The 20,444-nt window shown below is 36.0% G+C and overlaps 3 protein-coding genes and 1 non-coding gene across 7 annotated transcripts; 3 read left to right on the top strand and 1 right to left on the bottom strand.

The window, feature by feature from the left end:
• The first annotated feature begins 205 nt into the window (after positions 1 to 205).
• Positions 206 to 6,096, top strand: LOC121261260 (cryptochrome DASH, chloroplastic/mitochondrial). Its single transcript, XM_041163533.1, has 13 exons — positions 206 to 695; positions 861 to 1,000; positions 1,103 to 1,315; positions 1,427 to 1,552; positions 1,690 to 1,764; positions 2,577 to 2,693; positions 2,780 to 2,826; positions 3,495 to 3,571; positions 3,791 to 3,866; positions 4,555 to 4,624; positions 4,714 to 4,837; positions 5,257 to 5,306; positions 5,581 to 6,096. The coding sequence occupies exons 1-13, from the start codon at positions 278 to 280 to the stop codon at positions 5,794 to 5,796; spliced, it is 1,749 nt and encodes a 582-aa protein (XP_041019467.1). The 5' UTR covers positions 206 to 277; the 3' UTR covers positions 5,797 to 6,096.
• Positions 5,880 to 6,074, bottom strand: LOC121261745. Its single transcript, XR_005939970.1, has one exon. It is a non-coding gene; the product is annotated as a U2 spliceosomal RNA (small nuclear RNA).
• A 167-nt stretch (positions 6,097 to 6,263) lies between the features above and the next one.
• Positions 6,264 to 11,358, top strand: LOC121261259 (pentatricopeptide repeat-containing protein At5g24830). 4 transcript variants are annotated; one of them, XM_041163528.1, is made up of 6 exons: positions 6,264 to 7,061; positions 7,165 to 7,331; positions 7,696 to 7,890; positions 8,652 to 10,248; positions 10,415 to 10,673; positions 11,031 to 11,358. In XM_041163528.1, exons 1-4 carry the CDS (start codon positions 6,930 to 6,932, stop codon positions 10,096 to 10,098), a joined length of 1,941 nt encoding a protein of 646 aa, XP_041019462.1. In that variant the 5' UTR covers positions 6,264 to 6,929; the 3' UTR covers positions 10,099 to 10,248; positions 10,415 to 10,673; positions 11,031 to 11,358. The 4 variants fall into 4 exon arrangements, with proteins under 4 accessions (XP_041019462.1, XP_041019464.1, XP_041019465.1 ...); XM_041163530.1 differs by having other exon boundaries at positions 6,265 to 7,061; positions 7,180 to 7,331; XM_041163531.1 differs by lacking the exon at positions 6,264 to 7,061 and having other exon boundaries at positions 7,068 to 7,331.
• A 1,432-nt stretch (positions 11,359 to 12,790) lies between these two features.
• On the top strand, positions 12,791 to 18,734 carry LOC121261261 (uncharacterized protein At2g24330). The gene is made up of 6 exons (XM_041163534.1): positions 12,791 to 13,330; positions 13,581 to 13,868; positions 14,750 to 14,894; positions 16,853 to 16,962; positions 17,643 to 18,066; positions 18,235 to 18,734. The coding sequence occupies exons 2-6, from the start codon at positions 13,593 to 13,595 to the stop codon at positions 18,510 to 18,512; spliced, it is 1,233 nt and encodes a 410-aa protein (XP_041019468.1). The 5' UTR covers positions 12,791 to 13,330; positions 13,581 to 13,592; the 3' UTR covers positions 18,513 to 18,734.
• The last annotated feature ends 1,710 nt before the right edge of the window (positions 18,735 to 20,444 follow it).

Here is a 20,444-nt window from a genome sequence, read left to right on the forward strand (position 1 = left end):
TTATTCAATTTTTTTAAATTTTTAAATAATAATAATATTAAAAATTAATATTATAATAATATTTAATTCAACTTTTAACTTTCATTAATTTACTTCTCAACCACTTAATCCCCGTCCATGTACTACATCGCATCTCTATTGGCTACCATTGAGCCACGTCATGCAAACTCCCTTGAAGACGTGCCAGTTTGTCATCTTCTAATCTATCTCCCTCTCTCTCTCTCTCTCTCTGCAAAATCCAAACTTAACGAGGACTGAAACATGCGTATATACATACATGGCAACTGTCTGTTCCTCAATCCCATCTCTTTCCCTGACAAAACTATTCCCGTCGAAACCAAATTTGTTACTCACGAACTCAAATCAGCTCGCTAATCTCTTCCAGACCATGAATTTTATCTCGAAACCTGAATCGAGATCATCTGCTTCTGCAACAATCCAACAGGTTCCGGGACTAGCCTCCGACGATATGTACCGCATTGCCGACCAAACCTTTCAAATGTACTCTTCTTCGTCTTCGAGGTCCGGCCGAGGAGGGGGGACCGCCATAGTTTGGTTCAGGAACGATCTAAGAGTGTTGGATAACGAGGCTTTGTATGAGGCATGGGTTTCGTCCCAGATGGTATTACCGGTTTATTGCGTCGATCCTCGGCTTTTAGGCACCACGTACTACTTCGGATTCCCTAAAACCGGCGGTATGTTTCTTAGTTATTTGTGTTAAAAGTTATGGATGTTCTACGGTGACGAAATATGATTGTATTATTGATGGTATTGCGTACGCCTTCAAAATTCAAGTCACCACATATAAATAAGTATGCAAGTTTAATGGAATAACTTTTGGAAGAATGATTGCTTGGCAGCGTTGAGAGCACAATTTCTTATTGAATGTTTGGCTGACCTGAAGAAGAATTTGATAAAGCGAGGCCTTAATTTACTTATTCAACACGGTAAACCCGAGGAAATTCTCCCTTCTCTCGCCAAAGCTTATGGAGCTCACACAGTTAAGTTATTCCACCATACCTATCTGTTTAGTTAGTGTAACTGGCTATTCTGAGTTATTATTGAAGGAATGGAATGTCTGTGTCTAATCTATTCTAATCAGGTGTATGCCCAAAAAGAGACCTGCAGTGAGGAGCTGAACATCGAAAGATTGGTCACCAAAGGTCTGCAACAAGTGATGCCGGAACCAGCTTCGGAGTCGAGTAATGTTCACAACCCGAAGTTACAGCTTATTTGGGGCACTACTATGTACCACATTGATGACCTTCCTTTCGATACCGTCAGTTTACCGGATGTTTATACTCAGTTTCGCAAGGCATGAAGATTCTTAATATTAGTTTTGAGATCGTCACATGGCATCATACTGAGCCAGAAGCTTTTTCTATGTGCTAGCTATGTTTGTTGACGTAATAAAACTTTTTTGCAGTCTGTTGAAGCTAAATGCACTATCCGGGGGTGTATCAAAAGTCCAACATCTCTTGGGCCGCCACCAAGTGTCAGCGAATGGGGATATGTTCCTTCAATCGATCAGCTTGGCTTCCAGTCACAAAATGTGGGCTTGTTCACACTGGCATATAGACTCTACAGATGTAGATCAAGTTTCACTCTGATAAGAAATTTGAGATACATACTTCCATAATAATCTAACAATTCCTGACTTCTAGTGCATATCTTTTCCTCTTAATGCAGGTTAACAAAGGAATGAAATTTGTTGGTGGTGAAAGTGCTGCACTGGGCAGGGTAAACGAGTATTTCTGGAAAAAGGTAAGGGACAATCCCTCAAAATCATCTCATCGTCGATGCTTGTTTTTTACAGCAAGATTGCCGGCTATACACTACAACAGGAGTGAAAATCTGAGATCTTAGACACGTTGCTGCAGAACAAATAAATAAATCTTGAGTATGGTGCCATTAAAGTTATTACCTTCAGATTTAGGCTTGATTTGCATAGAGAGTTGAGATGATTTGTGAATAATAGTGATATATTTGAGTTGAGATGAGGTGAGTTAGAAACATAGTTTGAGTTAAAATAATTTATGGGGTTTTGGGAAAGGAGAGAAAAAAAAATTGATTAAAAATATTATAAATTTAAAATATTGTTATAATATAATTTTTTAATATTACTTTTATTTCTAGATTTGAAAAAGTTGAATTGTTTTTTGTGTTTTGTTTGGATGTTTAGGAAAGTTGTAATAATTAAGTAATGATCAGATGAAAAAGTTGAAAATTTAAAATTGAAAAGTGTTTGCGTTTGTAGTGTTTGGATATTGAGATGAGATAGAAGCATCTTTCTATCCAAACCAGGCCTTAATGTCTCATCTCGTTGTAACGTTCCTTTCATGACCTGAGTAGCGATGATGGATTTGTGCATTTGGTACTAAAAGATTTCAAAGGGATCCAATTCCTTGGGATGAAATGGAGAGATTATCGGTTTCAAAATAAACCGTGTAGTTACAAAGATTTGATTTTTGATAGAGCTACTTCAACCATAGACTTATAAAGTAGAAAATATATGATGTTTAAAGGTATACTAATAGCACCAATTAAATGGTTTATTTACTTTCCTGCGTTTGTAGGACTTGCTAAAGATATACAAAGAGACCCGGAATGGGATGTTAGGACCTGATTATTCAACGAAATTCTCTCCATGGCTTGCTTCAGGAAGCCTCTCTCCTCGCTTCATACATGAAGAGGTTGAAAATTTTGTAAATTTTTGCCTTTTGTGTACTCCTAGATATAAGTTATTTTGAAGGACTGAGACCACTTTATATTTTTATAGGTGAAGAGATATGAAAACGAAAGGCAAGCCAATAATTCCACATACTGGTACTATTCTTTTTCTCAAGATAAATATGTTGGCAGTGTTTTTATTTTATCTCTATTTTTGTATATCGAATTCATGATTTCCTAAGTTGCGGGTGAATTGAGCCAAATATGGATGAAGAATATTAAGGTACTTTTCTTATGTAATATGGGGACTGATTTTGATCAATGTATGTATGTGGATGCACCAATGTCTCTGAGCAAACCCCATGACAGGTTTACGTCACAATATTTCATCCCAAAAGTTCTTTACATGACCCTTTCCTTTATTATTATCAAAAAGTCACATTTGGATGAGGAGGTCAAAAATATAATTTGCAATGAGATGACTACATCATAAATTCTTTCCTTTACCAACATTACTGAAATTTCTTTCGTCATTCCATATTTTGTTTCCATTTCTTATTCTTATTTTTTCCCACGTTGGCTCTCCTCCCTCCTCTATCTCTCTATTCTTCTACACAACCCTGCACGCACACATCCATTTCTCTAAACAGCACACACCCATTTCTCTAAACACTTGTTGGTGCCTAGAGAAATATTAATTTGTAGCATTAATTATGGAAGTACTGTATTGGACATTCTTAATTACAAACAATCTTTGCGTTGGTTTGAGCTTTATCAGATGTTTTATTCCCTTTCTATCCCTGAATCAATATTTAACACAACAGGATTTTGTTCGAATTGATATGGAGAGATTACTTCAGGTTTCTATCAGTCAAATACGGGAATTCCCTCTTCCATATAGGTAAAGATTTGACTTATTAAATTCACCTAGTGTTTTATCAGTTATCAAAATTCAAACCTGTTTTTTAATGATCGATGTGTTTCTGGATAACATATAACATAATGAAGTGCATGAGAGTTAGTGACTGTGACTTTTAATACATCAATTTAAGCATCACGTCGGAATTTTCTCGGGTTACATGTTTTTAGTATGTAGTCTCATGAAGTTCTCTTTTCTAAGGTGGTCCAAGAAAAGTGGAGCGCAGATGGAGCCAAGACAAGAATCTGTTTGAGTCCTGGAGAAACGGCCATACAGGGTACATTGTCATTTCACCAAATGTCTCAGTTGCCATCTTGTTTTATAGGTTTATGCAGGGATGAAAACTAGATTTTTATTTTGCCGGGGGCGAGGAACCTACATAAATATATAAGCACATAGAGAGTTGAGATGCCAACCTGTTTGTCAAAACCAACGAGGCAAAGAAACCAACTGTTGGGGTACTACTTCATACAAATATATACTATATAGAAGTTTTAAATATTTTTGCCCCCAAAATGCAGAGTGTAGTTCTGCCCCTGGGTGCAGGGTCACATGGAAATGAATGGATATGGTTTTGATATCTGCAGCACCAGCAGTGATCCTGCTTCATTTTTGTTTACTGGTTGAAAAGTTACATTTTATTGATACTATTGTTACACTGTATTTATAAATCTTTGGCGATTACTCTGTGTTCATGGTTATATCACCTGTACTATGGAGTCTCTTTTTCATTTTGATTATATGTATTACTTCAGCACTTTTATCTGAATGGAACCATCGATTTAGACCTTTTTTTTTCTGTTCTCAACCTTTTTCTTTCTTTCTTCTGTTTCCCAGTACATGAAACCGGGTGATAAAATGCCCTGCGAACCAAATATGTAGTCAAATTTTGAATTACATTTCCGGAAGTCGATTAAGATTGCCATGGTACATGATTTACATAATGGAGGTTGCTGAACTTCCAGGTACCCTCTCATTGATGCAAACATGAAAGAACTATCAACCACTGGATTTATGTCAAACCGAGGACGGCAGGTAAGTCTCAAGAATGGCTAAAGACTGCTTGTTGAATCACAATATTAATTAAGACAGTAAATTACCAACAAGCAATGCTATTTCTACAGATAGTATGCTCCTTTCTTGTTCGAGATATGGGTATTGACTGGCGTATGGGAGCTGAGTGGTTTGAGACGTGCCTATTGGATTTTGACCCATGTTCCAATTACGGAAACTGGACATATGGCGCAGGTAAATTTTTCGTCTTCATAGATCTTGACAAGAAAGTTGGGTAAAAAGTTGGAACAATATAAAATAATGTAAATCCATGGAAACCTTTATCTGATTCTATACTTTGAAGGAGTCAGAAATCAATGGGAAACTAAACAACCTTATTCTTCCTTGTGGCACACCAACGTAATACCCACAAAACATCGCTAATATAGCAGAAATGCATTAGCCTAAAAAATTTTGAAATAAAAAAATTAAACTATAATTTCCAATAGATGCCTGTGACATTGGTGATGGCACGAATTACAATGATAGTGTTAGTAACATTACTCCTGTAGTTGTGAATGTAATATCAAAATTGCAATCATCTTCATTATTTGTTCCTGAAGTAAAGGAGAGACCTTTTACGCCATTCCTCATTCTTTGTTCTTCTTGTTTAGGAGTTGGGAACGATCCTAGAGAAGATCGTTACTTCAGCATCCCAAAGCAAGTAAGTGAAAATATTCTATTTTATTTTCTTGTATGTGTTTAATGGTAAGCGTAAAGATGTGGTGTAAAAGACCTGAATTGCAATTACTCTGCAAATCAGCATTTTGATTTCTATTGAAAAGATCATATAATGTTGAACATGCTTTAGTTCGGTAGTAAATGAAAGCAAGTGGAATGAGTGAGGTAGAGAAACATTGGTCATGGAAAAAAAGATGAGCGAGGAGATGTGTACTTTAATCATTATATAATCACCCAAGATACTTTAAAAATTGCAGGCACAGACATACGATCCTGAAGGCGAGTATGTGGCGTACTGGTTGCCACAATTACGATCACTCCCAAAAGAAAAAAGGAACTTTCCGGGAAAATTATACATTGAGCAAGTTGTACCACTTAAGTTCAAGAGTGCTGGTGGTAAGGCACAGGATAGAGCCTCTGCTTCAAGAAGAACGAATTTTGGAGGGATGCGTACAAGGGGGCACTGCAAATAAAAGAGCTTGCCTTCCTTTATCTTTAAAATTTGTTTTTCTGTAATCTTTTTACTTCAAATGAGAACGTTTTAAGACTGTTTTGGGTGGGGTGCGCCAGGCCCGTGCAATAGTGCAACGCATGGGCGACGCTCGAAGACCCCAGCAGCAAGCTACTGTGATGGGCCTTCCCCTCAAAAAATTAATTTAATATCGTGTGACCCGATGGGTCACGTATCAGATATTAAACTGATAAGAACAGATACTACACTTGATCTTAGCCAAAAGGCCGAGAAAGGTATGAGTTATTTAGATGTTCGCTTCTGCATTTATAGCCTCCCTTGTCTGCGCACCTCTCTCATCTACTCGGTGTGGGATTTACAAAACACTGGCAAAAACGACATCTTCTCTACTACAAGGGGAAAAAAAGGGGTAAAAAATAATATACTGGTGATCAGAATTCAGAACCGCTGAGTAACGTTGTAATATGTATTCTATATTCATTGGTTCGGTCTCCGTCTCCCAATTGTAGCTGTTTTGCCATGTCTAAACAAAAGTTTTATGGTTGCGTGCGCAGTGAAGTATTCTTTTATAAATCAATTTTAAGCCTACGAAACAAAAGAACAAAAAATTAGGGAAAAATGTTATAATTTTTTTTTACAGTTTAATTCTTTTATAATAAAGCAAATCTAATGTATTAGTACAGATAATGTCAAGTTTTAAGCTAATTTGTAGATATGAGATGAGATGAGATGAGATAGTTTGTAAATAATAGTGAAATTTATGAGTTGAAATTTTTGAATAGCAGTGAGATGAGTTCAGACATCTCTCAAATCAAACTGGTTCATTATATTCCTCTTTAGGACTTTAGGGAATAAGCACGAAATTGCATATAAAATTACATATTTAAAAATAAACATATTCTTTTTTATAAAATGCCAAAAAAAATTGAAAAAAATAATATTAATTAATTCTTAAGTGTTCCTTCTATAGACGATTTTTGTTTTTTTAAAAGCACTCCTATAACGTTTATCCATTGTCCCTATCTCCGTCTTTTTTCCAATCGTGGAATATTATAGATTGTGTTGGGCCAAGCCCTTGATGCCAACACTGGCCCAAGTGCTGCGAAATCCAGTGGGTCATCACTTCACCACCATATGAAAATTACGAATCCAAGGTTCAATCGCGACGCAGCATTGGAGGGACCAAGCAGCAGCCGCAGTAGCAGCGGCAGTAAATCAAAGACGCACTCAGAGAGAGAGAGAGAGAGAGAGAGAGAGAGAATGGCCGTGAGTTAAATTTATAGTTTATCTTCTTTTTTGTTTTGTTTGCGAAATCGTTGCTGATTGTGATTTTACTTATTATCGTTGTGTCGCTGATTGATTGAAATAGATGTCTGTCTCTCAGTTACTAATTGGCTGCGGAGAATCTTCGTCAGCTGCGTCCCATATTCTTCTTCTTAGATATCTGAATCGAGCCCTAGACTCCATCAAGCACGATATTACTCAGATCTTTGCCAACATTTTCTGCCCCAAGACTAAATTTGATTCAAATGTCAGGTTACTCTCTTCTATCTTCTTTTTCTTCTTCACGACCTGTTTGGTTGCTGAGAAAACTGATTAGAAAGACGAAGATAAAATCTCATATTGGTTTTCGGTTAAGACCTTGTCTCTATTTATGTAGATCAAGTATAAGATAAGGTAACTAAATCATATCTGTTTATATATTATATATACCTATATTCTGTATGTATTAATGCATGTTTTCATTTCTTCATTTTTTCCATAATGTGATTGGATTATTTATTCGAAATTCATCAACAATATGTATAGGTATTTTTTGACTGGTTTTAGTTTCTTTTCTTTTCTTTTCTTTTTAATTGTGAGTGTAATTAGTTTTCTTCGATTTAACATACATGTGAAGGACTTGCGGGGATGAGGATCTGCCGCCGCCTTCTTTTGAACGTCTCATGGCAACTATGGATGAACGTTACCAGCTGAGAGCTCGAGACTGGTATTCAAAGCAAAAGGATTATGACGATAAAAGAGATCCATATGCAGTTTTCAATGTGTTAGATACAATGCTAAAGGATAGTTTGGAACGTTTGAAAACGATGAGGTCAGCTTTTGATAATTGTACTCTTTGAAACTGAAGGGGAAAAATTGGAGGCCCTATCAGTTTCTTTCAGCTTTCTTGAAAGAGTTTAAGATGAGTCTAGGACTGTTGCCTGCTTTCGTGTTAATTTTACACAGTCCAACAATTTCTACAGAAAACCATGGAGTTTGAAATTTGTTACAATAAAATCTGATAGACTTGTACTGAATCTGTTTTAGTTTCGGTTGCACTACAGCCAAACTTAAACAGATGGAATAAAATCTGTGTACTCTGGCTGTGCCTGTTCTTGATAATAAAATTTCTTATTAATTATAAAAATAAAAAATAAAAAAAAAAATCTGATAGACTTGAAATTCCCATTGTATTTTGTGCTACCAATCGCAGGTGCATAGGTCAATATCATCAATAATAATAGGTATTGGTAGCTGAATATCCTTACTTAAATTCACAGAACTCTACATGCCACTGTCTGCAATTGAAGATATCTAGTACCTTTACAACTAAATTTGTGAAAGATGTAATTGCTTGTAGTAGTTGGGAGTACTGTTGATTATGGTTGTTGACTCTTTTTTGGGTCAGATGGATCTTAAATATGGTTACCATGTATGTTGTGGAGGACTGCTTGTCAGATGTAGCAAAATAGCTCTGTGCGATAAGAGCCTTTGATAATTTATGTTTGGAAGCGTCTGAATATTCTTAGCATTGTTGTTATATGGCACCCTGAGATTATAACATGTTTTCGTTTCTCACCTTAAACTATGCAGGCAGAGCATATCATTGCCAGATGTAGGCTTTCAAGAATGCACTTTGGAAGTTAATTATGCTAAACATGTACATGTAATTCGGGATTTATGTTTACTGGGTAAAGTGGGAGCAGCTCTATGGCTTCGAAGAAAAATGATACATAAATGTGTTGTTCCTGATGTATTTACACACAACTATCTTGTAAATGGACTGTGTAAGACCGGTGACCTGGAGAGGGCTGATTGGCTTATTAGGGAGATGGTAGAAATGGGTCCCTCTCCCAACCGTGCAACATACAACACTTTCATCAAGGGTTATTGTCTTAGTGATAACGTGGATAAAGCTCTCTATGTTTTCTCTGTTATGGTTAATAGTGATATTAGGCCAAACAGAGTTACTTGTAACATACTCGTACATGCGTTGTGCAAGAAAGGTCTTTTGGAGGAAGCATGGAAGCTTCTTGGGGAGATATTAGAGGAAGAAAGGGACAAGGAATCACCAGATTTGATTACCTCGACTATACTTATGGATGGTCATTTTAAGAATGGAGAGATGGTTCAGGCTCTTAGTCTTTGGGATGAGATGGTCCAAAAAAACATCCAAATAGACGTTGTTGCATATAATGTCCTTATCCATGGATTTTGTTTGAGTCGACAAATGAAACTTGCATACCGGTACTTCTGTGAAATGCTTAAAAGAGGCTTACTTCCAGATGTTTTTACTTACAATACACTCATAAATGGTCTTTGTAAAGATGGGAAATTTGAAGAGGCTTCCTACATCCATGGTGTCATGGCAAGAATTGGAGTTACTCCTGACCCAATTTCATACAAAATTATAATTCAAGGGCTGTGCATTTATGGAAATGTTGGCAGAGCTCATAACTTTCTTGTTTGTATGTTAGAAAAATCAATAGTGCCTGAGCCTCACATATGGAATGTCATAATTGATTGTTATGGAAGACTGGGAGATCCTGGTAGTGCATTCTCTATCAGAGATCAGATGTTGGCTTTTGGGGTTCAACCAAATGTATTTACTTTCAATGCATTGGTTCATGCTCAAGTAAAAGGAGGGAACATTGCTAATGCATATTCACTTAAAAAGGAGATGCTTCTTTCTGGTCTTTATCCTGATGTTGTTACTTATAATATGTTGATAGGAGCTGCTTGTAACTTGGGCCACATGCGTTTAGCACTTCAATTACATGATGAAATGCTGAGACAGGGATATGAACCTGATATGATAACTTACACTGAACTTATTAGAGGTCACTGTCTGAGAGGCCATATGGAAGTGGCTCAAGAGCTTTTTGCCAAGATACAGAAAACTGGGCTACCAATCGATCACGTTCCGTTTCAGTTACTTATCAAGAAGTACTGCAAAATTGGCAAGTTTGACATGGCATATGACCTCTATCAAAAGTGGATAACTAGGGACCAACGAGACTGTCATCTTCACTGGGCTTGATTCATGCATAGGCATAGTGAGTCAGTGGTTCTGAGAAATAGGGGCCATGTTACCGTTCAACTCATAGCTTCCATCCCTGAGAATTCGTAATGATGGTGGGCAGTATTTGCTTGTGACAGATGTCAAACTTCCATATACCCTTCCCAGGAGGTAAGTTTCTTGACTAACCTTCCATGCAATCTTTTTGGACTTCTGAAACTTCTTTGCTGTTTACTTCCACTTTTTGGGCTAGTTGTTGTGTTTCTAACCTAGCCTTCACTCCCCTTCTCTTTGTATTGGTATTTATCATTATCATCATCATTGTCATTTGATTTAGGTGCACGAACAATGAAAGGGTTGGCAGAAGTTAGTATTGGGATTGCTGGAGCACATCTTGCTTATGGCAGAAGTTACTTGAGTAATCCATATTATTCAAGTGAGCAAAGGTTTATCATCAACTGTAAAATCACGAATTCGTGCTCAACAGCGTACTCAGGTGGCATGCTGGCTTGGAGGGCAGAAGAAGAATGATGGCACCAGTTGGCTTGAATATCTGCATCAGTTTTTTATTGTTTTTGGACCTGGTACTGCACATGGTAGGTGCCGCTCCGTGTCTTCGCAATCTCCAGGAAACCTGATTATTAAACAACTGAATGAACTCTTTTTTCTGTAGCCCAAAAAATAAAATAAAAATTTAATCTAATCTTTCCTTTATGAGAATGGTACTTTGCTGATTGTGCGTGTTGGGGTGGACGATGTCCAAAGTTGTTGGTAGTCGAGTCCAGGTGTATTATCTGAATCACTCCCATAATTGTCTCTAGGCTTTAGTTTATTCTGACAATCTGTGTGGTTCCTGATGAGTGTTATTTAGCTTTAAAAGGAAAAATGAGGTGAATCAACATGTTCATGCGTCACGTTATTTTTTGTTTCTGATACGGGATGGTTGTTTGCAGGAAGTTAGAGGTGGACACACGGGAACAGCACCGAGCACGTACGCCTCATGCTTTGCCAAGTTCATGCTCGTGGTTGGCATAGACCGCCATAGTTAAACTTCCCATTACAGTTCATCTTGGGTTCCATCAAAAACAGAGGGATATGGTTTCTCCACCGTAGCTTTGTGCCGCAGTTTTAATTTCCAAAATTGGTAACCAAGTCCGGACTTCAAGAAATTTTGAGGGGTGTGGATAATTTACCTTTGGATAAAGGACTAATCTTGAAAGTTACTCGTTCTAGACACACCAATTTGACTTCACTGCTAGTTATATTTCTCAAATTTTGGCATCCCATGATCTTACTCTTAGCCGTTAGCACAATCTACTTTGCACCCTTTTTCGATTTATGTCGTTAAACCTATTTGTAATCATGCAACTGAAAGAAAGGGAACAAGGGATATTGCGAGCGGAAAATGATACACCACTGACTATATTACAAATTAATTACAATTATATATTAAAATATTAATATTTTCTACTTTAATTCAGAATTTCTGTACTTGCAACAGTTCAAAATAAATAAAATAATAATTTTTTTAAAGTTAATTGTAAACAAATTTGGGTATAGTTGTTGTTATATCATTTTTCATTGCGATGGCTATAACTTGGTCAGTACTGTTTTGCCGCCTCCTTAAAAAAAAAAAAAAATTAAAAGCCAAATCAACTCGAACAGTACATTCATTGCAGGCATTAAAACTCGTGGCTACTAAACACCTAATTTACGTATGGTTCACGATAATAGTCTGTCATTGGCCTTTGAAATGTTGTAATATATCGTAGTCGGCAGCAAATTTACGCTGGCATTTAGGTCCAAGGGATCATTTGTTTTCGTAGATGAATTAAGATTAAAATTAAAAATTAAATAAAATATTGTTATAAAATATTTTTTTAATATTATTTTTATTTTAAAATTCGAAAAAATTAAATTATTTATTTTATTTTATATAAAAATTTTAAAAATTTGTAATGATTAAATAAATTGTGATAAAAATAAACTAGACCTTAATGACGCGTCGTGGCAAGGATGAAACATGAAAGGGTTCAGACTTCAGGCTGTTTTTGTCGGAGGACCTAAGCAAAATCGAGCCATTTGCTGCTATGCATGATTTCTTCTCTCAGCACTTTTCATTAATTAACAAAGTTATTTTGCACCGGCTGGGTTGAATTCATCCAAGTTATCGACAACACCTTTTATAAAAAATATAGCAAAATTAATCTTTATAATCTTAATTGATAATTTTGACAGAAAAAATAATTATAAATTTTAATATTAACATAATTTTATTTAAAAACTTTTACACTATACACCATTCGCCTGCTATAATTTAATTTAGAATATAAATTATAAGATTTGAAACTTATAAATTAAATAATACCGTATAGATGTTATATGATGTAAAGGCTTTTGAACAGTAGTACTAAAGAGTTTATACAGACTATCGGGTTAATTATGAGTTTCACATTTTAATCCACCATTGACTTAATCGAATAGATCCATTTTTATTAAAATCCGAGTGTATTAAACTAATCTTCAAAAAAAAAATTATGTGTTGAGTCGTTCGAACCATGTTGAATATTAATGATTTATCGATCTCACCATTCTGTACTAGAGTTGATATGGAAATATATATATATATATATATATATGTTGTAGATCTTAGGGTTCTGACAGTAATATTAATTACGTATATAAATATACAAATTATTTATTGCAGCCGTTATCTAAAAATGTCAACTACTTCTCAGTTCTCACTATACGCGTTTTGGCAATAAATGTGCTGAGCATTCTGGAAGAAACTGCAAGAAGGATCTAAAGGGTTGGGAATTGGAGTGTCCGCACATGGGGATTTGGGGAAAAGCAAAATTGAGTGTGGAATTCAACTATTTTTTGACGGGATAGTTGTAATTTCTCCGTCAAAAGTTCGATACAAGGCAAGGCTTTCGATTTTCAGAAGAAAAAAGAGAGGCTTTTCTTCTTTCAGCAGACACTCACGTACACCATCGTAGAAACCCTTTCGGCGTACACCCCCGCATTCCTGTGTTTTGCTCGATCAAAGCGTCGCGTCACCCACACGGACTTCCTTCACCGGCTTTCATCATTTCCCTCTCTTGTGTGTGTGTGTGTGTGTGAGAAAGAGTGAGAGAGAGAGAGAGAGAGATCTGAAGGAGAAGAAGCAGGGGAGTGAGATTTCTTGATTAACCAATTGAAGCTTCTTAGATCGGTGATCAATTCCGAAAGTTTATTTTTCTACCGGTTTCTGGTATTTTCTAGATCTGATGTGATCTGACGTGCTCAATGATTATCTATCACAATTGAACCTTTAATTTCAATATTACTGAGGTTGAACTTACGTTTACTTTTTGAATATTATTTTATTTCCAGTGGAATTGTGGTAATTTTATATCTTGTGAAAAGGAAGATTGTCTCTGTATAATGGAGCTTAAAACTAACTTCTTTTTGTCAAAATTCTCTCTTACGGGGGTGCGATTTGTGTCTATAATGCATATTAGGGTAGGAAGGAAATGGCGGAGGACAAAGGGATTGGGGAAGGTGAAAAGGAGCCTACTGCTGGTGGTGGTGCTATTACTACTGCTACTGATGGGAATGGGAAGAAGAAGCAGCGGGGATTTCTTTCTCGCGTTTGGAAGGGAATCTTTAGACTCCATGGTGATGATTTCGAGAAGAGACTGCAATACATTTCTAAGGAAGAAGCCGCTGTTCTCGCCAGAATGAAGCGGAGATCGCAGTCTTGGAGGCGGATGACCCGCAATCTTATTATATTCTCTGTCATTTTTGAGGTACTTTTTATCTGTAAGAGGAAAAAGTACCTTTTTTTTTTCCTGATGGGTAGAACTCTGTGAAGAAGTGGTAGTTTGTTTTGTTGTGATTGGCGGCCATTCACGATTGAAGAACCGATTGCCATAGACTTTTTATAGCGAGTGCGTACTTTTCTTGCAGTTCGAGAGATGGAAATCTTCCTCACGTTTGCTCATGTTTCCTTCACGCATTGCCATGTTTGGAATTTGTTTTTGTACTTACCAAAAAAATACTTGTCATTCTGCTTCAGCCTATGAAGGCTGGGTATGGTTTTGGAATGTATATCTAACAGCGCATGAATATATCGATACAACTATTCCTGAACACATTAGGAACCTGTACACATGGTGAATATATATATATATATATATGTAGATATGTCACTTTTTCATTACCTTCAATAGCATGTTATAATAATTTGATCGCAGTAGCATTCCTTGTTGACTATTTGTACTTCCCTAATCACAAGCATGCTGTTCCAAATTACAACGTCTTTTTAAATGATCGGCTTGGTTGTCTATTATCTTCCCAGGTAATCGTTATCCTCCTCTCCCATCCACCTCTCTCTCTCTCACACACACACACAAATACACATGCACGCACACTCACGGAGTGTGACATTTTAAAAGTATGTATGCGTGTAACTAATTTATTCTCTTTGTGCTTATCCATCCACTTGTTAAAAAATCTGAGGTGGTGACTGATCTGTGATGAAAGTTGGTAGGGGGAGGTGACTGTGTTTATTTATATATGGCATTATAATGTTGTATGACATAAATTCTCCGTACATGATAGTGGTTGGCGTTTCTTTCCTTTCCTTTTTTCATGTCCCTGTCTCACTTAAATCAGCTTCAATTTTCAGGTTATTTTCGTTGGTTATGCTATAATGACAACAAGATCAGTGGACTTGAACTGGAAGATGAGAGCGTTACGGGTTTTGCCAATGTTTCTTTTGCCCGGTTTATCTTCTGCTATTTACTCAACATTCATAAGCTTCACAAGGATGTGTAAGTTTCTCAAAATTGATGTCTAATTTGATTTCTCAAAATTTTTGCTTGTTCCATGCCCATTGTACATGATGCTAAAATTTTGCATTCAGTCCTTTCCTTCTTGTAGCCACGAGGGACTTCTCCTCTGTACCTAATCCGTCTTTATAACAAACTTTTGGACCAAACGATACAGCTCGCTTATCTTCCCCATGCCTGAGTGCTTTTGCCTTTTCTGTTATCTCAGCATGGCAACTAGAATAGTGAATAGAGATGGATCAGGTACTTGAAAAGGACACTAATAATAGATATTTTAGTTACCTTAGTCAAATAGTGACATGGAGAGGAAGACACTCATGAAGTGGACAAAATGGGTGAATAATTTTTTTTTTGATAAGTAAGTAGTAAGTTTCATTGATATGAATGAAAGATAGGCATAGCTCAAGTACACGGGGAGTATACAAAAGAAAACACCTAAATACATTCTAAGATAACTACATTAAAGATAAGAAATCATGCACATTGTTTCCATTAAGGACAATAGCTGAAAACCATAGAAGTAAAGTGTGTAGAAAAAAATTCTGAAGTTCCGCTATTGTTCTCTCTCTATCTTCAAAACACCTCGTGTTCTTCTCCATCCAAATACATCACATAATGCATAAAGGTATCATCTTCCAAACTGCGGCCACCTGGGGACAGCCTTGAATATCCTTCCAGCAGGCAAGCATATCAGCCACCTTTGACGGCATAACCCAAGCAACATTCACTCTACTAAATATCCCATCCCACAACTCTCTTGTCACCTCACAATGCAATAAAAGGTGGTCTACTGATTCCCCGTGTTTTTTGCACATATAACACCAATCCATCACAATGAGGCCCCTCCTCCGCAAGTTGTCCATGGTTAAAATATTCTCCAGGGCTGCAGTCCACGAAATGGGTGAATAATTACTGGAAAGTGCTGAGGATCGTTCTCACTAATGATAGTGTTTTTTAGTTTCCTTAGTCAAATAGTGACCTTCTGATGTGGACAGGGGATTCATGATTTCAAAATGTCCAATGGAGGATTTATGTGGGGCATCTTGTTTGCCCTGAAGGGCACATGACTTCCAATAGTCTTGTTCTTTTAGGCCATGTGATACTTGTTCGTGTATCTGTTATTGATCTTTGGTTTAAAGGCCTACTCTTGGAACCATAGTCCCGAGGTTATCGTATTTTTTTTTCCCTTCTTTCATATCTTCTAAGGAGCTGATACCTTTGCAGAAGCAGCATCCCAGAGGCGTTGGCATCTGGCCATTCAAGAGGTTTTAAAGTTTCAGTTCGAAATTATTATAGGTCATTCACTTAGGAAACCAAGGTCATTAATGCTTCCTAGTTTTGAAAAGTCTTTAGATTGAAGTTTTTATTTTATTTTCTCACAAGTTGGTAGTAGTACTGTTTGGTACTCATTTCAAAACAATGTATTGGGTGTGGTTCTTTTGACTGATGCATATTTATGTAATATCTGCCAAAGTTCACTTCTCATTATCATTTCCAACATTATTTCAGTTCTTATTTACTACCAATGAACTCTTTTATTGTTTTGATGTACACCCCTTGTGACTCTGTGTGTGCACACGCACGCTCGCTCACCAGATAAATTGTGAGCCCAAAGCTAACCAACTTTCATGCACATCCATCTTCTATTAAGCACCATAACACAAGCACTACCATCTAGCATTCATCATCGTGAAATTATGATTTTGTTTTTATTATGAACTCAATTCATTATCGGAATTTATGTTCTATATCTTTTGGAGAATGAAAGTGAAACTAGCAAGAAAATTGGGAAGTATGATTTCTAATCTAGGGGTGTTGTAGAGAGTGTGGTGGTTTCTATCTCGAAACCTTAATGCTAACCTTTTGGTGGTACATGATGTGGTTATAGGAAAAAGAAGTGGCATATTAATGATTCGATATTCCATCATGTGATTGGATAGGTGATAGGAAGGATCAGAAAACTCTGGAAAGGCTTCGGGCTGAAAGGCAGGCAAAAATTGATGAGCTGAAAGAGAGGACAAATTATTACACTACTCAGCAGCTCATTCAGGTTGTAATTGGAAGCTTATAATGTTGTTGTGTGTTGCTTTCATCAATTTTTCTAACCTGGAACTATTTTTTGAGATCTATAGGCCTTCCAATTAAAAAAAATGCAAAGCTTGGGTAGTAAGCCTTGATACATAACCATCTTTTCTTGAGTTTGTAATTTGAAGTTGTGAATAAATCAAGAGTCTCGGAAATATTTGGTATGAGGCACTGGATTGAGGTCATATCACCTGTCTTGTTTTCATGATGTAATTGTCAGTTTTATAAGAGGGAAGGTTATAAATTTGGGGAATTGCAGGATGCTGTGCGAGGCATAGTTACTTCAGTTGACTATTTTTTGAATGATAACATATGTATTAATAGAGAAATGGTCTGACAGCCTATTTTTTGAATTTTGATGAAGCAAATCTCATGTGAAGTGCTGCTCAGAAGTAATCTCTAAGAGTTTAAAATGACCAGAAACAAAAGGCATTTATTTCATCTCATTTCATCATTACAACTTTTTCAAATTTTCACACAAAATATGATAAACAATTCAACTTTTTTAAATCCCAAAGCAATAATAATATTAAAAAAATAATATTCTTTTCAACTTTCATATTTCATCTTAGGCCATCTCATCTCATCTCTGAATCCAAACCAAAAGAACTGCATATTGTACTTAATGTAAGCTCCTCTGTGCAGAGATATGACTCTGATCCAGCAGCCAAGGCAGCTGCTGCAACTGTCCTTGCATCTAAGTTGGGTGCAGATTCAGGCCTGAAAGTGTATTTGGGAGACGAATCTAAGCTTAATGCTCCAACAGGGAAAAGCAATGATGTTGAACTTGTGCAATCTGGCGGGCTTCGAAATAGGAAACAAGTGCAAACCAGATCCAGCAGTGCAGGTAGCACTCCAAAGCATCATTCTGACGAGGAAACACCTCGTTCCGAGGGAACCGAGGGCCCACAGACTTCCGAGCATAAACAGCTGGTAGTTAGTCATCATTCTAGTCAGGGATCAGTCACAAATGATGGAGGATGGATTGCTCGCATCGCAGCATTGCTTGTGGGTGAGGATCCAACGCAATCTTATGCACTTATTTGTGGCAACTGCCATATGCACAACGGTGAGTGGCCTGCGTCCCATGTCTTTTTACAGATATACGCTCCTTGTATTGTACAATTCAATCTTGAAACGCCGGCACAGACATGCACTTACAACGCCCTGTTAGCTTTTTTCCCTGCATAGTATGGTGACAGGGAGAGAGTGAATTGATGTTTATGTTTATGCACAGGGCTTGCCAGGAAGGAGGAGTTTCCATACATTTCCTACTACTGCCCACATTGCCATGCCCTAAATAGGCCTAAACTATCGGTGGAGGAACAGGAACGCGTTTCTGGTTCCAATACCCCTAATCTGGGCTCCTTGAGAACAGGGGGCAGTGATGATGCAATCAACAATGCCAGTGCTTCTGGGAGCGACAGTGGTCTGACAACAAGCAGCCATGTCAGAGCTGTTTCAGAGATTGAGGAAGTAGCTGAAAGGGTAACCTCCGAGCAGTTAGCTAGTTAAATTTTGAAAGGAGGCAGATCTGGGTGGAACTATGTAATTAGGGGTCACACAATTTGTTTTTTCTCTTCACATGGGCTTTTTCTTACCTTGTTTCGGGCCACAATGAGTGCTGGACTTCTTCAGGGTTTCCTTCCTGTTTGGTCTTTGTAACAAAAGAAAAGTTTTGAGATTTCTTATCGAGAAGCTTTTTGTTCTTTACATAATTACTTCTTGTTTTGGTTTAATCATGAAAATTGTTTGCTTTTTTTGTTGTCTCCAAAGTTACAACTTGGTCATTCTTTTGTTGGCTGCACTAATACCGGACTGCAACGCCAAATTAGATGCCACGTCAAAGCTTGACACGGAGAAGTGGAGCTTGCAGTCACATCGGTCCCACCTTTCTCTTCTCTCTCGCTCTCTCTTGGATCAGGGTGAGAATGACTCGCTTTCTCCTTTTTGGATACAAGATTTCTTCTTCGTATATATATTATATATTATTAATAATTATTTAATAATAATAAATATATCACATCATATTTAATAAAATAAAAATATGATATATAGAATTTTCTTATATTTATGTGAATCAATGTTAGATCCAGAGATCCTGTCCCAGTCCCACTGTCCCCTGCTTATCTTAAATTTTGCAGAGATACCCCCCACCCGACATGAACATTTAAGTTCCGTTTAGTTGTTGAAACGTACTAAGATTAATACAGTTTAATTTAATATAATTTTAAATTGAGTTTAGCTCCCAAATCACTTAATATCACTCAATTCAAAACTTTTATGATATGAGATTTATAATTTTTTTTAACTCAACATTCAAAATTTATTTGATCATTTTAATTCATTACTATTTATAAAAGATTTAACTCAATTCAAAGCAAACTTTTGAATTGACCAGTAAATTTAAAATTGTCCTTTTAAATGTATTGTAAAGAATCCGTTAAAGCATATAGCCCAACTGTTAAAAGGACAAATTTAAGATGAGTTACATTTCATTAATTATCCGATAGTCGATTCTGGCGGATGGGTCTTGAGTATTATTTTACTCCTCGGAGGGAGGTTTATCCAAATAACCTTATATTGATGAGACTACACGATAATAAAAAATAAAATATATCATTAAAAACCAAAATTCTTATAGATTATTATATCAGCTAATTCTTATTGTACTGCCATGAAATCATATCGTACATCAAAAAAAAATTTTTTCCCCTAAAAACAAGACATAATACAGGGTGACAAAAAATACACCATTTACAAAAATAAAACGAAATATTACTCTTAAAAACGCTGATCCCCAACGAAAATAACAACAGTGACTATTCACCTGAGATTATCTCAAGAATAATTTTATTTAAAAATTTTTACACTATGTACCATACATGTGATATAATTTTATTTGAAAAAAAAAATTTAAAATTTAAATCCTACCAATACAATTATATCACATGAATAGTATGTAGTGTAAAAATTTTCAAATAATAATACTATGATCTACAATAAAAAAAAATTTGAAATGTACAAAGAATGAAACTATGAAATACATTTCGGATTCATTTGGATAGTGTGATAAGATGATATAACTTGTAAATAATAATGAAATTGTTTGTAAATAGTAATGCAATTGTTTGGGTTGAGATTTGATACGTTTGGATAGTGTGATGATCTCAAATGATATGTGAATAGTAATAAAAAAGTGATAAAAAAATAATAATAAAATATTAAATAATAGATTACTCAACTATCTAAACACAAACTTGCGAAGTTTTAGAAAAAAGAAGAAATTGAATAAAAATATTATAAAGTTAAAATATTATTAAAATCTTATTTTTGTTTTAATATTTAAAAAATTTGAATTATTTTTTATATTTTATTTAGAATTGATTGTAATTATTAAATAATAATTAGATAAAAAAATTAAAAATTAAAAATTAAAAATATTTA

Source organism: Juglans microcarpa x Juglans regia, chromosome 4D (assembly GCF_004785595.1).
Source record: "Juglans microcarpa x Juglans regia isolate MS1-56 chromosome 4D, Jm3101_v1.0, whole genome shotgun sequence".
Classification (NCBI taxonomy): domain Eukaryota; kingdom Viridiplantae; phylum Streptophyta; class Magnoliopsida; order Fagales; family Juglandaceae; genus Juglans; species Juglans microcarpa x Juglans regia.